General features: G+C 44.8%; 1 protein-coding gene across 2 annotated transcripts in view; it reads left to right on the top strand.

The window, feature by feature from the left end:
- The window catches only part of arhgap22a (Rho GTPase activating protein 22a), a 376,947-nt gene that overhangs the window by 110,027 nt on the left and 248,376 nt on the right, over nt 1-18,544 (top strand). For both annotated transcript variants that reach the window (XM_078530720.1, XM_078530721.1), the window contains exon 3: nt 5,178-5,265. In XM_078530720.1, the coding sequence (XP_078386846.1) occupies nt 5,178-5,265 (88 nt within the window). The remainder of the gene's footprint in view (nt 1-5,177; nt 5,266-18,544) is intronic.

Below are 18,544 nucleotides of genomic sequence, written 5' to 3'. Positions count from 1 at the left end.
GAGGAGGACTTACCTGCATATATCAGTGGATCTGTCAGGCTCAGATTGGCTAAGTAACAATCACTGTTAGTAACGAGACCTTCTACAAAGATTTTTTTTTAAACCTTGAATCGTCAACTATGGAAATGCACAACAAAAAAATAACTAGAATATTTTAATATTCAATGTAAAAAAAATGAGCAAAGGATATTCCAGGAATTAATTTTGCTCCTGAAGTAATAATAAAGGTTACCAGAAATGTATACCCTTAAAAAAAGTAAAAATTATTTTACTCAAACTACCACCTAACATCCTGTTTGTATGCTTGAGTAAGCATACTCATGGAATGGGGAAATTCACATTGATTCAAGCACTGGGCGAACCTCCCCAATCCCCAGTCTAGCAAGGGCTCCATTTTGTCACACACCACCCTATCTCTGGGGGAATCTAATCCAAATTCAGCCTCCGCGAAGAAAACTTTCACTTTCCATTTCTCAGCGTTGTAGCATTTTTATAAATGTTGCATAGAATTTAAAATTTGCAGCCGTGTTTGATGCTCGCTTGCTGGCAGTTTCCATACTGCATCTACCCTCTGCCCTCCACACCCACTGTCTCAATTACTTTTCAGTTGGACTCCATCTCTATTGCATTCAGCACACCCAATGGTTAAAAAAATGTGGCAAGCAAGCGCACAACAAACAATAGGACTGCTGACTATCTTCCCAAGGTAATAGCTGAGTTGGGTTCTGCCAGCAATTCAAAGTCAGCTTCTGCAGTTTGGTGACATTAGATTGTACAGCTGAATCACTCACTGCTCTTCAACTCCTCCTTGACCGCCTATTAGAAATTTGCAGACACCCTTGTGGGTAAATGTATAGCCAGTGTGGTAATTAGCCACACGGGCAAGGAGAGTCTTCAGCCCAAGTAGAGTTAACTAGTCATGCCTAAAGGCAAGATTGAGGCAGTGTATTGACTTCCTGCCCTTGGGCAGCAGGGAGGGTGGGGTGGGGGGTGGGGGGGGAAAGTCACGTTCCTGAATGTGCACGAGCAACTTGTGGTAGAAAGTGTGGACATAAGATATGGAAGGAATTAAGTTCAGAAACAGTGCTCTACATGCTCAAGAAGCCTGTTAACATCACTGTCAAGCAGCAAATGTGAAGGATGACTGCTTTGGCAAGGTCTGTCTGCTAGCATGGCTGAATGCTTTCAGAGGGGAAAACACAAAAAAAATCTATAGATATATGTTTTCAACATCTTTAATGCAGTAATATTACTGCTCTGTTCACCATATAGACAGGGTTTTTCACCTGGCATGAGCAGAAACAGACTTTCATTTATCAGCTTGGGAAAAAATTCTTTCAGTACTCCAGATGATAAAGCAAAGGTAAGTGCTGAGATAAGACATGCTACCAATCTGGATTAGACAAAGGCATTAAGGGCTATGGAGCCAAAGCAGGTAGATGGAGTTAAGATACAGATCATCCATGAACCAACTGAATGGTGGATCAGACTCAAGCAGCTGAATGTCCTACTTTTTTTTTAATTCATTCACGGGATGTGAGCTTCACTGGCTGGGCCAGCATTTCTTGCCCATCCCTAGTTGCCCTTGACAAGGGGATGATGAACTGCTTTCTTGAACCGCTGCAGTCCATGTGGTGTAGGTACACCCGCACTGCTGTTAGGGAGGTAGTTTCAGGATTGTGACCCAGTGACAGTGAAGGAACGGCGATATAGTTCCAAGTCAGGATGGTGAGTGACTTGGAGGGGAACTTCCAGGTGCTGGTGTTCCCATCTATCTGCTGCCCTTGTCCTTCTAGATGGTAGTGGTCATGGGTTTGGAAGGTGCTCTCTAAGGAGCCTTGGTGAATTCCTGCAGTGCATCTTGTAGATGGTACACACTGCTGCTACTGTCCCTTAGTGTTGGAGGGAGTGAATGTTTGTGGATATGGTGCGAATCAAGTGGGCTGCTTTGTCCTGGAAGGTGTCAAGCTTCTTGAGTGTTGTGGGAGCTGCACTCATCCAGGCAAGTGGGGAGTATTCCATCACACTCCTGATTTGAGCCTTGTAGATGGTGGACAGGCTTTGGGGAGTCAGGAGGTGAGCTACTCGTCGCAGGATTCTTAACCTCTGACCTGCTCTTCTAGCCACAGTATTTATATGGCTAGTCCAGTTCAATTTCTGGTCAATGGTAAACCCCAGGATGTTGGTAGTGGGAGATTCAGTGGTGGTAATGCCTTTGAACATCAAGGGGCGATGGCTGGATTCTCTCTTGTTGGTGATGGTCATTGCCTGGCACTTGTGTGGTGCGAATGTTACTTGCCACTTGTCAGCCCAAGCCTGGATATTGTCCAGGTCTTGCTGCATTTGGACATGGACTGTTTCAGTATCTGAGGAGTCGTGAATGGTGCTGAACATTGTGCAATCATCAGCGAACACCCCCACTTCTGACCTTATGATGGAAGGAAGGTCATTGATGAAGCAGCTGAAGATGGTTGGGCCAAGGACACTACCCTGCAGTTCACATTAAATGAAACCAAACAAAAGCAGCCTAAGAAATTTTGCCTTGTTCCTTAAGGGCAAATTACATTTTTACCATTTTCTTTTTGTCCTCTTGGTTAATCTGTTAGGCTCTGGAGATGAAAGTGTCTCACTAGCCAGAACACCACTGGCTGACTTCTGCACTGAATAAAGTCTGTCAGCACGACATAACAGTTACTGGCTGGAGGTTTCATCATTGAGAAGGGGAAGTTCATTCTGCTTACAACAGGATTTTAGTTATTTATAGTGAAACATTTTTTTCAGAAAATATGTCATACACAAAAACTAGTCAATCATCACTGGGGGACTCTTGCATTATGGGCCTATAATGGCTGCCACTTTGCACACACAATAACAGCCTCTAGACTTCAAAATAATTCATGGTTTCAATGTGAAAGGTATCCATCCTTATTAAAACTGGCTTTATGCATCACTTACATTGATGTGCGAGTCATTTATAATGGACTGAGAGTGGGTCAGGGTTTGGGATGATCCAGGATTGATTTTAACGTTGGGTGGCTCAGCAAGGTTTTAACATGTTCTTAGTTCAGTTCTGTGAGTTGGATTTGAACATGAATCCAAACAGAAAATGAGGAGAGGTATTTAATTCCTTTCTGACCTTACTCAATTTGGGATCTTCTACTTGTAAGCATTGCATTCATATTGGCTAAGATCAAAGTTCAAAAGCCCTCCTTTTGTAAAGTAGCCTCTTAAGTAATAGCGATGTTTTTAAAAATATATATATATATAGCATTCACAACCACTCCAGAGAGGGATTTCTATAAACACAAGTGTATATTTGAGACTCTGTGATGGAGATTGAGGGGTCAGGTGGTAACATTCCCTTTTATCATCCTGTGGGTCTATTGCATCTTCCTCTCTCCCATCATAAACTGGATAGGAGTGGGGCAGCCCTGATGTTGATTGTTTTTTAATGCTGGCAATTTACAGTAAACCTTCATAACTTAAGTAACAACTTGTTTTCATCCCAAGATGCAAAAGTGGTGAAAAATGAGCTACCTTGCACCCTAACAAGCGAAAAGCCTACTTCATAGGTCATGCGCCCCTGACCCCAAGAAGCATTCGACAAGCTACTGCCAAAGCAGCTCTGTTCTGATCACTAAGAGATGTGTGGGAGCAGCTTGGCAGAGACGCCCACACAATTTGCTTTGCCTAGTGCTTCCATACAGAATGGGTGAGATTTGAAACTCGGGAAAATGGGACTGAAACCCATCTCTCTTCACTCCAAAGCATTGCTCCAACACGGAATGGGTGCTGACCCCTTAAACACATGGTATCCCTCCTTCTATTGCATCTACCTTATACAAAAAATGAGCTGGCTCACAGACCAGTCACACAATGGAACTACAAAGCAGCCAGGAGCTTAACATCATTGTGTGGGCGTCTCTGCCAAGCTGCTCCCACACAACTTATAGTGATCAGAACAGAGCTGCTTTGGCAGTAGCTTGTCGAATGCTTCTTGGTGTCGGAGCTTTACATAACTGTGGAACAGCTTACAAGAACAGGACATTCCCACTGAGCTTTTTAAGCAAAGACTTATTTGAGATGCATCAAATTGTGAACTTATTTAAAAAAAGATGAAAGCCAACTGTTGACAGTGAATACTTCTTTATTACTTATTAACTCGAGTTTGAGGGGCTTTCTTGCAAATAAAAGCAGCTAGATATGAAACAAGCGATTTATTCAATGCTGCTCCTTTAAAGACATTTCTCTGTGTCTCACTGTTCCAACAGTAAAGCGTTCGTCCCACGTCAACGAACTATCTTTCTCCTGATGTGATGTGCAGATCCAGCCTTCAGTCTATTCAGATATCATTCCATCACGATTTTCTGTCATTGGACACAGAGAATCCTTCTAAGGTTGAACCAGGCTATTCACAACCTCAGTACCATATGTAACCCTGAGATGAGCTTCCGAACACATATCTGCCCTAACACTAAAACCGCCCATTGCCCAACTCCATCACTGCCTCATCTGCTATGCTAGAAATCCTATCTATACATCTGTTACCCCTAGATTTGATTCTTCCAATGCACTCTAGGCTGCTCTCCCACATTCTACCCTCCATAAACTTGTGGTCACCAAATCTTTGCTGGCCATGTCCTTAATGGCATTAGGTCCCATTCGCCCATTATCCATATGCTCACTGTTTAACAATGATGCCTGCTTAAGCAACACCTTGATTTTAAAATTCCTATCCTTGTTTTCAAATCCCTCCATGACCCACACCTATGCATGTAATCTCCTCCAGCTACACAACCCTCTGGGATATCTGGGCTCATCTCATTCTGGCCTCTCGAGCATCTCCAATTTTAATTGCTCCACCATTGGTGGCCATGTCTTCCAAGCCCTAAGCTCTGGAATTCCCTCCTTAAACCTCTCTGCATCTCTACCTCTCTTCCCTCCTTTAAGCCACTCCTTAAAACATACATCTTTGACCAAGCTTTTGGTCATCCATTCTAATATCCCGCATTGCTCAGTGTCAAGTTCTGTTTCATAATGCTCCCGTGAAATGCGCTTGGTACATTTTATTGTAATAAAGTTGATGTAGAAATTCAAGTGTTTGCTGATTTTCTTTTGCAGTTAAGCATCTCAATATTTTCTTCTGTCCAAAATACTCAGCCTTTCTTTGTCCACAGGGTTCTATCCACCTGCAAGGGAGCCAAGTGAATGAGTTCACAGCCAACCCTGAGGAGCCTGGCAAACATCTGTTTGAGATTGTCCCAGGTAAGAACACTGAGTCTGCTGCAGGTGCTTGGTTGGTCCTCCCTTTTTCTGTGTCCAGTTCAGGCAAAAAGCTGCTCCAGTTCAGTCACTGGCCATTTTGACATGCTCTGCTATTGGCATGAACCTAATGCTACATTGAGAATGCTTTACAATGATTGACCTATCTTTCAAGTGTGATTTTGTACCTGTATATTACTGAATTGGACTAAAGAGGTATCATTACCACAGCATGTATGGTATCAATCATTTTTATAATGCAGTGTGGGCAACATGACAAATAATTTGATTCATTTCCCTAATCAAACATACTGCGAATGAAGGCAAAATATTTACAGGCATTCTTGCTGCCACAATTTATTTTATCTGATCTTTCCTCTTTTGTTAATCCCCTCTCACTCATCCATTCCTTGTCAGGAGAGCCTTCAATGATCTTCACCCTGTAATGTGCTACAATGGAGGGTATGGAACTATCCCTGTTTCCTGTTCCCTCATCCGCATTGGCTTCCTCTTTCCAACCCAAATTGTTAGACATAAACGATTAAGGTTTAGTTGAATCTGAATTCCAAGCTCCCCAACATGATTTTTCCAACATAGCCATCCTGGATTCCAAAATGATTCACTGAGCTTTGCCCAAGCTCATAGCAATTGAACTAAAAGAGACACATAAATGTAATTCATTTTAAGAATCAAAATAAGGTTTTGCTCAGCAATCATGTGATGTAATCAATTTGTTATATGTGAAACAAATAAAGAAATAAAATGGGGCCTCTGGAAAAGTGTTATAAAAAGTCGTGATGTTTTCTGGGAGTAATTTTTAACCCCCCAAAATTGGTGGGTTTGGGTCAGTTAGGAGGTTAACATGTTAAAGATATGCGACAGGAACCCAACCCAGTGCAAACATGCCCACTCCCAGTTTTAGCAGGGGTGGAAGAGGGGAGTGTATGAGAGCAGACAGCTCAGACACCTGCTCTCAGGAGGTGTGCCTGTCCTCGAAATCTTGCGCGCTGCTCCATGTTTCTACTTTTACAGGGTTTCTATTCTTAACCCATGTTAGCTGGGTTTCCTGGCACTCAGGAAACTCAGCAGATAAAGGGAGGCGAGAGGAGCTGGATCCATCAGGTAAGTGCCTTTACAACATGGCTTGTGGTTCAGCATCTGTAGAAGGCTTCCCTGCAGGTCCAACAAGCTAACCTGTAACTGCACCCCCATCTTCACCATCTCCCGATCTCCCTACCCCAGCAGCCCCCCTCTATCACCAACCACTCATGATGACTGACCCACCATCAATGACTCCCCCCACCCACTCAATCCTCAATTCCACACAACCACCAACCCCCCACCCCACAACAAACCGTAACTCTCCCTCAGTCTCTGAACCTCCCCTCTGATACCCCACCAGTCCCCTGGGATATCAGACACACACCCCTCCCCTGTTACCCCAACACCCCCCAACCACACTCTACTAACCTTCCAGCAATCTCTGCCCTCGATAGTTACTGAACCTACGTGGCCCAGTTCTGTAGCCTATTGGGGCACAGTCCCCGCCTGCCAGTCAGCCAAACCAGCCAATCAGGCTGGCTTCTGGGCAGAAAATCTATTTTTAAAAATCGTGCATGCCATGGTGTATGAGAAAACACAGTTTTCCCGACCGTTACTTCACCCCACTGCTCAAAAACTTTGCAGCGGCAAATATTGGAGCCTCTTGGTGGCGAAGGTTAAAAAGCCTCCACTGGACTTTACTCGATCTTGGTCTTTGTTCTCTCAATTGTGCCCCAGACTAATAACACCGTTTTTCAGATTTTGTGTTCACTAAATCCTTACTGAAAGCAAAGATTACAGATTCATTCAAATATAGGAACACTTCAAAGTGGTTGAGTTTGTGAGCAGCTTTGTAGGCTTTTTTATATCGAGCATTTAATAAATGCAGGAAGAGTTGCTACTGTTGGGACATCACGCGGGCTATTGTGCACAAGCCAAATTAAGTGGATCAAAACTCTAGCAGGGAGAATGACACCCTCTCTGCCTGAGAGAACAAGGACAAACTAAGCCTTCAAGTTGAAGCTCTCACTCACCTGTTGCCCTCATTCTCTAAGTTCTGCTCGTTCTGGCTGGTTGCTTAAATGAATTGTTGCATCAAAATCTTGTCCATCAACCAACCTTGACTGGTCCTATATAATCCCCTGTTACATTATCTGAGTTTGTTTACCCTTTTTACTCTAGGTACTTGTGACCTCCGTGTGTCAGACTATACTTGTAGGTAAACCTTAGCCCCTTACATCCTTGAGAGCGTTAATATTTGTACTGCTGTCTAGGTGACATTTGTAACACATCTAAAATAATGAACAGGGAAGACTTTTCTTCACATTCCGTCCTTACATTATTATTTCTTTTTGGGACTTTCTTATAATCTTTGAAAGTGGCAACTTTCAAAGATTATTTTCATGCATTGGAATAGTATTATAATTAATTAATTATTTTAAGTAATGTTAGATGTTTCATTCTTTTATTGGTATTATTCATTTACAGGTATATGTAATTTTTTAATGTTTGAGCAATGCACCCAAACTGAATTGAATTGAGTGACACCACACACACCTTGTTCTAGGCTTTGATTCTAAACATACTAATCAAACCATAGTAGAGCAACTGAATAATAACAGGAGCATAACAAATTTTACAGCAGCTTAATAGTATCCAGTGCAGACATAATGGGCCAATTGCACCACAACACTCCTGTGATTCGGTGATCTTAGTTCTCACACAGTAGCAGATAAATTGCAACTTTAGTGCTAAACTATGACTACAGCGACCTTTTTGTTTACATAGTTGTTTAGGTAATTTTTGAACTTCTTCCCTCACCAACTACAGAAGTTGCCTGACTTAAACTTATCCTTTTCAAAGATTCTAGCCACACAAGGCTCCAGATCAAAACCTCTTCAATTTGTAAGGCCAGGCAGATATGTCGCTCCAAGGTAGTACCTGATGCCGAAGGGAATTTCAATAACGGTCTGGTAGATTCAAAGGCTGCCAGGTCCATTATGTGAGCAAATCACACAGCATGTTTGTATCTGAACTGAATGAATTGGCCCCTCCCTCAAACAAATTGATCAATGATGAACCAAACTGCGGTTATCAGACGTTATTGGGGTTTAGCAGAGACATGAGAATGAAACTTGGTTTTAAGCCCTTGGGCAGAGGAAGAGATTTGAAGACAAAAGGCTGATGAATTTTGATGGCTTCCCTGTATGACAAACAACACTGACTATTGTTACGCAAGGCAGAATAGATTCGGTGACAGGCAGTTTTAGACGGCCTCTACCAATCCCCTAAAGTGATATTTTTCAATAGCATTAACTCTACCTAACTGCTGTACCAATTGAGGTTGTTAAACTGTCAATATTGCTGCTACTGACATTGCCGGAAAGCTATCATGATTGTCTGTTTATTTGCTTGCTGCTGTTGCTATTACTGGAGTGTGCTCTCAGCTCATAAATGTAACCATTGTAAAAGAGTGATCCAGGCAAGCCAATTAAGTTATTCTAGATTCATGGAATCACTCTACAGCAGATTCTAATAATGGAACAGTTCTTGAAGAGGAGGTCAAGATGCTGAATTTGGAGAAAGCGCTTTTGTAAAGGTTAGCTGCTTTCTGAGTATCTGACTGCGGACACACTTTGTGGAGTTTTGCCTTTTCTGACCCTAATTAGGATGTAACTGTACCGGGATGTGAAAGGTCCAAAGAAATATTTACAAAGCACTGCCTATAACTCAAGATTTGCTCAATAGAAGTCAGAATTCTGATTCTATCCTGTGCTCTTATATACGGCACCTACAGATGAAACCATAGGCAGAATTTTATGTTCCCCTGCCGGCGGGTTTGTAGGTGGGCGGGTGACTGTAAAATGTCTTGGGCGGCCTTCCCACCTGGTTCCTGCCTGCCTCGGTGTCTCCACAAATTTATGCTGGGATTGGTGAGGCCCGTCTTCCCTAATATCAGTTGAGGCCCTTAGGTGGCCAATTGTTGAGCACTTAAGGGCCGTTTCCTGCCCAGCCTCAACTGGCCTTGCGGGGGGCGGGGGGGGGGGGGGCGGGGGGGGGGTAGCCTGAAAATGAACTGTGTTCAGGCCTCCGTCAGGAAGGTTGGGTTGGGTGGTGGGGGAGGTGGCACTAACAGCAGCCCCCTTTTAACATCGGGCGCCCCCACCCAAAAGGCCTGACCCCTGCGAGGGCACCCTCACCATACCCCCAGCCTCCCTAACAACACCCCCAGCCTCCCTAACAACACCCCCAGCCTCCCTAACAACACCCCCACCCCTCTCTGCCAGCTTCCCTGGGCCTCATGTCCCCTCCCTTACCTTGTCCTATATCTGCAGATATTTCTCATTCCCCATATGTATAAAATCTCCCATTTCCATGAGGTTCACTGTTGGGGGGGCATTTAATCAAGGGGGAGGGTGGTGGTTGGGGACCCTGCCACCTTCTCTCCTCCACCCTGATTAAGTCCTTGGCAGGAAAGATGTGAAGGTCACCACCATCAAGCGCCCGAGTGGCACAAGACGGGGCAGGCCTTCCGGAAAAGGAGGTGGCACAGGGGTCTCGCCCGCTCTCCAGCCAGTGGCTGAGAATCCCATCGCCCCCAGAAGATTCTTCCCCTGAGTTCCCTCCCCCAAAAATCTGTGGATGTCGGGACAATTTGAATTTTCAAGACTGCATTTTGTTAGGTTAGGGCATTAAGGGACATGGAACAAAGGCAGGTAAATGAAAATGAACTATAGATCGGCGACGAACTAATTGGATAGCAGAGATAACACTAATGTCCTCCTCCTGTTTCTAATGGTCCTTTGAGGATTTTGAAGTTCATTTACTGGGACACAGGGAATCAGTGGGGCTCAGAGACAATGGGAAATGAAACCTTGTGTAGGAAGAACAGACTGTACCATTTTGAGTAAATTATATCTTGTGGGCGGTTTAGGTAGAGAGGCTGGTAAGGAGACCATAAGCCTCAAGGGAAGGAGGAATTGATTACAGTTTCGGTGGACGTGCTGGCATTGAGGAACGAGAAGGGAAAAATACTGCCTTGCTGACAGAGTGGATGTAGATGAGGAAGCAGAGGCCAGTACAGAGCAGGACTAAACACTTCCTTATTCAAGCGGGCATAACAGACAGAAGAATGATGGCGTCAAGGCTAAGGAAGTGAAGAGAATGGCTCTGCCAGAGGAAGCCCTTGGTCAGCCAAGTCTTAATGTCAGAAATGCAGTGGAAGAGTAGGAGCGATAGGTAGACAGATAGAGCAATGCGTCCACATATTTGCAGAAAATGCTTCCAAATGATATCACCAAGAGGTAGCATGTAAATGGTGAAGCGAATGGGACTAAGGACAGATAATTCAGAGTGACTGCCCTTGACAGCAAGGCAACATCTGACTGAGTGTATCACCAAGGCACACTAGTAATATTGAATTCAATGGGAATACTCTCCCCAGTTGCTGGTACAAGGAAGATGGGTATGGTTTTTGGAGGTTAATCATCTCAGCCCCAGGATATCACTATAGGAGTTCCTCAAGGCAGCAGTCAAATCTTCAGCTGCTTCAACACTGACCTTCCCATCATTATAAGGTCAGAAGTAGGAATGTTCGCTGATGACTTCACAATATTCAGTTTCATTCATAATTCCTCAGATAATGAAATAGCCCGTGCCCATATGCAGCAAGACCCAGACAACATCCAGGCTTGGTCTGAAATGTATTAAGTAACATTCATGCCATGCAAGTACAAGGCAATGTCCATTTACAACAGGAAAGAGTCTAACCACCTTCCCTTGACATTCAATGGCATTACCGTTGACAAATTCCCCACCATCAATGTCCTAGGGGTCACCATTGAGCGAAACTTCAATTAGGCCAGCTATAAGAACACTGTAGCTACAAGAGTCGGTCAGAAGTTGGGTATTCTCCGGTGAGTGGCTCACCTCCTGGCCCCTTAAAAGCCTGTTCACCATCTACAGGGCACAAGGGAGGAGTGTCATTGAATATTCTCCTCTTGTCTTAATGGACCCAGCTGCAACAATACTCAAGAAGCTCAACGGTATCCAGGACTAAACAATCCACTTCAACCCATTCATCACCTTAAACATCCATTCTCTCCAACACTGATGTACAATGGCAGTCGTGTGTCCCAACTGCAAGATGCACTGCAGCAATGCGCCAAGACTGCTTTGACAGCATTTCCCAAACAAGTGACCTTCATCACCTAAAAGGACAAGGGCAACAGCTACGTGGGAACACCACCACCTACAAATTTATTTCCAAGTCACACACACTATATTGAATTGGATACATATTGGCATTCCTTCATCATTGCCTGGCCAAAATCCTAGAACTCACTACTTACCAGCTCTGTGGCAATACCATCCCCACATGGACTGTGCACAGTTCGAGAAGGTAGCTTACCACAGCCTTCTCAATGGCAATTATAGATAGGGGGAGATGGTGGCATAGCGGTAATATCACTGGACTAGTAACCTAGAGGCCCAGTCTAAAGCTCTGGGGACATGAATTCAAACCCCACCATGGTAGCTGGTGGAATTTAAATTCAATTAATAAATCTGGAATATAAAGCTAGTCTCAGTAATGCTGACCATGAAGTTATCATCAATTGTTGTAAAAACTGTTCTGGTTCACCAATGCCCTTTATGGAAGGAAATCTGCTGTCCTTACCTGTGACTCCCAACCCACACCCACAGCAATGAGGTTGATGCTTAACTGCCCTCAGTTCACGGGCAGTCAGGAACGGGTAACAAATGCTGGCCTTGCCGGTGACTCTCACATCCCATGAAAGAATTTTTTTAAATATGCGTAATAAAAGCTGGCCTTGCCAGTAATGCTCAAACCCCAAGAATGAATTTAAAAAAAAACACTAGAAGCAATCATGTTGGCAAAGGAGGAGGAGTTATTGGAGAAGGCGATGGCTTGATATTGATTGTACTAGAGAAGTCAAGAAAGATGAGAGACAGAAGTCTAAGCATAGGCCACCTCTGCTTTTATACCCCTGTGTATCTTTATATACCTCTCAGTAGCTGGCACTACCTTCATGTAACAATACTTACCAAATCCTTTCTTGGCCATAAACACTAGCGTACAACACTTGCGCACAATGTCATTGTGATGAAAATCAGGCAGAGAGAAGAAATTCAAAGATCCTTTTCGAATGTTAACAATGCACTTCTATACTTAAATCCTTTTTAATTCGACAATGGAGAAGTGCTTCGAACTTTTTCCAAAGAAGAGTCATGCTCGACTCGCAACTGAAACAGTTTCTGTCTCCGCGGGCACTGCCGGGCCTGCCGAGTTTTTCCTGACGTTTTCTGTTTTTATTTCAGATCTCCAGCATCTGCGGAATTTTGCTTTTATTAGAAGAGAACGTTTTGCTCCTGGACCATCATTCCTTTCAAATTTTGCACGTTCTATTTCTCTGAATGTGATGAAACTATTCATACTGACCATATTTTTTTAGGTTAAATTTACCACTTAGAGGAAGTGGATTATAATTCCTAAAATAGACTTAAACTTTTTGTAAAATAGACGAAGCTGTTTACATGTCACATGAGTGGAAAATTCCCAGGCCCTGAGGCACTAAAGACATGATTCATAACATTCTGCTATAGGTCTTGCCATGGGTGTTGTATCATGTTTTTTTCATTCCTTCATGGGACATAGCATCACTGGCTAGGCCAGCAATTTTATTGCCCATCCCTAATTGCCCTTGCGAAGGTGGTGGTGAGCTGCCTTCTTGGACCGCTGCAGTCCATGCGGTGTAGGAACATCCACAGTGCTGTTAGGAAGGGAGTTCCAGGATTTTGACCCAGCGACAGTGAAGGGGTACGGGAAAAAGGCAGGGCAATGGCACTAGGCCATAATGCTCATTGGAGAGCCAGTGCAGACATGATGGACTGAATGGCCTCCTAAGATTCTGTGATTCTGCGAACAGCAACATAGTTCCAAGTGTGTTACTCGACAGAGAACTTGTAGGGGGTGGTGTTCCCATGCATCTGTTGCCCTTGTCCTTCTCGGTGTCCTTCAGTATGGATCTTCCAAAGTCATGATACCTTTGCCACAATAGGACTTGTGCATCACCTATATGCTTGTAGCAACACAAATCCAACATGAAAATCCCAATGTATAAAGGAGTTTAATTCAAAGTAGCACTGTCTTTTCTATCAAAGTCCACTCAGGGTGGATTAGTGTTCTACCAGCCCTTTTCCAAAAGGTATACGTGTTCTACATGTGTTTCAGGGGGGAAAGTCCAATGTAGCCATGGTTACTGTAGTGCAATTGTTCAATGTTTTCCATCTTGACAAGTCAACATGCCAATCAGTCAGTTCGCCTGTTACCAGGACAACTGCCTCTGCTCCCTCAGATCTTTCCCATCTCGCTAAATGTGAACGTATCTGTAGCCAGTTAATGTCCAGGCCATAGACAATGGTACAGCGTATGTAATCCAATTCAACTGAGAAATTGAAGAGGAGGGGCAAGTCCCATAACTGCCAATGGTGATTAGCGCCAATTAACTTTAAAGGTGATGGACTTTGAGGAAGGAGTAAAGATTGATGGAGGGAAGTAGTTCCGCAGTTTTATTCCCAAAGGAAAGAAGGAATTTGAGTGGGAGATTCAATGATGAGCCTTGATTTCGGCATTAAGAGGATAGAGATAGGAGGATAGAATCATTGAAATTTACTGCATAGAAGGAGGACATTCAATCAATTGTTCTGTGCCAGCCAAAAAAATGCTATCTGGTCTAATCCCAATTTCCAGTGGTCGATTTGTAGTGTTGCAGATTGCAGCACTTCTTGTGCACATCCCAGAACTTTTTTAAATGCGATGAGAGTTTCTGCTTCTCTCACCCTTTCAGGCAGTTAGCTCCAGATCCCCAACACCCTCTGGGTGAAAGCATTCTCCTCAACTCTCCTCTAATCGTTCTACAGTTGCTTTAAATCTATGCCCTGTGGTTATTGACCTCTCTGTGAAGGGAAATAGATATTTCCTATCCACTCCATCTCGGCCCCTCATAATTTTATACAGCTCAATTAAATCTCCCCTCAACCTCTTGAGTTCCAAAACACAACCTCAGCCTACCCAATCTCTCCTCATGGCTAAAATTCCCCCATTCTTGGCAACTTCCTCATAAATCTCCTCTGTACCATCTGGACTGTGAGCACATCCTTTCTGCCATGCAGTGACCAGGAGTGAATGAGTACTCTAGTTGCTGTCTAACTAGTGTTTTCATACATAAATGATGAATATAAAGGATCCTGTATTTGGAATTTAAAAGGAAAAGGGGAAATTTCAGAAATGCAGTAGCTGAAATAGTATTTACAAAACAGAGAAACGCAAGAAATGCTGCAATGATTTAAGTGAGAGAGGTTGAATGCAGGAGGCAGGCGATGAATTGCCTGTCGTGCAACAAGTTCCTTCTTGTAATCAATCAGGTGTGTGAGACAGGTGCTGAAGGAATTATAGGTTTAAATTCCCAGCATCTCTTTATTCTGATCCTCAAGCTATTGATTTCTGTCACTTTTGACTCTCGGGACCCTTTCCAGGTTCCTGTCACCATGTTCTGAATGGGGTGAGATAGGCGATTATGTCTCTCCCATTACTCCAGATAGATCACTGCTTTTCTCTGTAAGTACAGTAACAGGACCTCTGCTATGACCTTTAAAGGACTGCAGTGATACTTGAGAGTGAATGGAACCAGTAACAACCAGTTAGTTTCAGCATGCTAGGTGTTAGGTCAAAATTTCCTGTGCAAAGCACTTCTCCATATCATTCCAACCAGTCTGGGATTCCCATCAGGTGTCGTTAATACTGATACAATAGAGATGGATTCACCTGTCAATGTAGATTAAATCTGAACTTGCCCAAGTGCTGATCTTAATCTTAAAATTACGTCAAGTTTCAGGACAAACCCAGGTGGATGTTGCTTGAAAGCAAGAAACCCTCACATTCAAACGCATGTCATAATGGTGCTAATTTGAAATGACAATTGCCCCTTTAAAGCCAAAGTACAGTTTGAGGAGTGATATTGTGAAGCTCAGTCATAATCATTTGAGCTGGTATTCCATTGTGTTTTATATATAAAGTATTACACAGTATTTACAGCACAGAAACAGACCAACAGTGTTTATGCTCAACTCCAGATGCCTCCCACCCTCTGCATCTAACCGCATCAACACATCTTTCTATTCCTTGCTCCCTCATGTGCTTCCCCTTAAATGCACCCTTGCTTTCCGCGTCAACTACTCCATGTGGTAGCAAGTTCCACATGCAACCACTCTCCAGGTAAAGAGTGTTGTCCTCTAGTCCTTATTGGGTTTATAAGTAACTATGTATGGCTCCTAGCCCTGATCTGACCTGTAAGTGGGAACATCTTTGTCTACTTTATCAAACCCTTTCATAGAATCATTAACAGCCATTTGGCCCATTTGAGTTTATGCCCAGTGTGTTGTAGAGCAATCCAATCAGTCCCATTCCCCAGCTCTATCCCCGTAGCCCTGCAAGTTTATTTCCCTCAAGCGCCCATCTAATTTCCTTTTGAAATCATTGATTGTCTCCAGTTCCACCACCCGAATGGGCAGCGAGTTCCAGGTCATCACCACCCACTGCGTAAGAAAGTTCTTCCTCACACCCCCCCCCCGCCCCCCCACCAACCCCCACCCCCCTCCCCCGCATCTCTTGACCAAAACCTTAAATCTGTGACCTAGTCCAGGTACCATCAGCTCATGGGAACAGCTTTTCTTTCTCTACGTTATCAAAACTGTCATAATTTTGCCCACCTCTATCAAATCTTTCCTCAATCTCCTTTGCCCCAAGGAGAACAACCCCAGCTTCTCCAACCTAAACTTGTCACTAAAATCCCACATCCCTGGAACCATTCTGGTAAATCTCCTCCTCACCCTCTCAAGGGCCCTCACAACCTTTCTAAAGTGTGGTGCCCGGAACTGGACACAATACCCGGCTTGTGGTGTCGCCAGAGCTTTAAAGGCTCAACATACCCATATGCTTTGCTAACAGCTTTCTCAATAATGGCCTGCTTTGTACATCAACCCCCCCAGGTCCCTGTGTCCCTGTACACCCTTTAAAAGTGTGCCATGAAGTCTATATTGTCACTCCCTGTCCTTTCTGCCCAAACCTATCGCCTCACACTTCCCTGTACTTGTATTAAATCCCATCTGCCACTTGTCTGTCCATTCCGCAGGCCTTTCTGCGTCCTGTTTCAGTCGACTAGTATATTCCTCACTGTTTGCCACTCTTCTAAGTTTGGGATCATTGACAAATTCACAGGGGAAAGTTTTATGCATCAGTCCAGGTGGCTTTGCAGGTGGTGGGTGGGTGGGGTGGTGGGTGGGTGGGGTGGTGGGCCCCATGGGCATTTTTCCTGGTGCCCACCCTGCAATTTTACAATTGTGAGGACAGGTATAGGGCAGCCTGCATGCCCACCCTTGTGACAATTGAGGCCCTTCAGTGGCCAATTAATGACCACCCACTGGCCACTTTCTGTCTCCGCCGCTATTTCATGGGCAGCAGGCTGAAGCTGTCAACTGGTTGGAAACCCCAGGAGGTGACACTGCCCAGGCAGCAGGTGGGAAAGCCGGGGGTGGGGTGAGGGGGGTGGGGGGTTGGGGTGGGGGAGCCTCCTTCACAGGCCCCCATTTTGATCAGAAGCACCTCAATCTCCAGTCACCCCTGTGGTTCACCTTAAACTCCCTGCCCTGTCCAACATGGCACCCATTCCTCCTCACACCCCCCACCCCCCGCCAACCTACCCCCACCCCCCCACCCCACACCCCCCACCGTCCTGCCCTAGCCTGGGCCTGGTAGCCTGGCTCCGATGATACAGTACCCCCGCCCCACTTACCTGGCACCCAGCTCCAGTGGCGAACATTGCTAAGGACTGGAAACCCTCCCAGCAGTGGGCACCGCTCCCTGTGGCGCTTCTGGGATCAGAGAGCTACTGGCCATCCGAATGGCCAGCAGGTCTTCGAGAAAGGACTTCCAGCCAGCTAGGGACCGAGGTCTCACCTCAAGGTCATTAATGCCCCAACGGATGTTAAATCACTGCAAAATCATGTGACGGAGCGGGAGCGGAAGATATGCCTGCTTCCGCATCGCTCCATGCCATTAATTGCCCACTTAAGGCCTCAATTGGCGACCAGGCAGGAAGGCCGTCCACAAGCCCTCCTGCCCTGTGCAGAGGCAGGAAGGCAGCTAGGCCCCACCGCCACCCTACTTACCTGATTAAACGTCCCCCCTGCCACCAAACTCACCTCAGCAGAGGGCATCAAATTCCACCCAATGACACCAGAACCGAGAGGTTATACCCATGAGGAAAGATTAAGGCCGAGGTTCCTTCCTCTAGAAAAGAGAAGGCTGAGAGGGGACCTGACAGAGATTTTTAACATTATGGGCTGGACCTTACATCCAGCGAGCGGGTGCCATGAGCATATATGGAAGCAGGCGTATCTGCTCCTCCACAAATGCCTTTCGCCATCAGTTAGTTGGGGAGGTGATGGCTTAGTGTTATTGGCGCTGGACTAGTAATCCAGAGACCCAGGGTAATGCTCTGGGGACTGGGGTTTGAATCCTGTTATGGCAGATGGTGGAATTTGAATTCAATAAAAATCTGGAATTAAATGTCTAATGACGACCATGAAACCATTGTCGATTGTTGTAAAAACCCATCTGGTTCACTAAATCAGGAAATCTGCTGTCCTGTCCTGGTCTGGCCTACATGTGACTCCAGACTGACAATGTGGGTTGACTCTTAAATGACCTCTGAAATGGCCTAGCAAGCTATTCGGTTGTCAAGGGCAACTAGGGATGGGCAATAAATGCTGGCCCAGCCAGTGAAGCCCACATCCCATGAATGAATAATATTTAAAAAATCAGCACTTCCGAATTCCAAACGTCTCCTCGATATCTCAATCTTTAACATAATTCCGACACTTCCTCCTGCTCAGTGCCCCTTTTCCACCCCATTTTGTGAGGCGAGGTGCTACTAAAGTGCTAACTATCGCCTTGGCCAATAACTGCAGAATCTTCATGGTGGCAAGCGTCCACGCTAAAATCAAACATCCTCTGTGTATTGAAAACAAACCACGCAATAGTGTTGAACTTGGAGGGGCAGACTGGTAGAAAAGATTAACAAGGACACCTATAACATGCAGCTTGCAAAATCCAATGGTCATCACAATGATTCATGGATCTCAGCAAACCCCATTATTTTCT

The sequence above is a fragment of the Cetorhinus maximus genome, chromosome 27, assembly GCF_964194155.1.
Source record: "Cetorhinus maximus chromosome 27, sCetMax3.hap1.1, whole genome shotgun sequence".
Lineage (NCBI taxonomy): Eukaryota > Metazoa > Chordata > Chondrichthyes > Lamniformes > Cetorhinidae > Cetorhinus > Cetorhinus maximus.
This window is presented reverse-complemented; position numbering and strand designations above follow the sequence as displayed.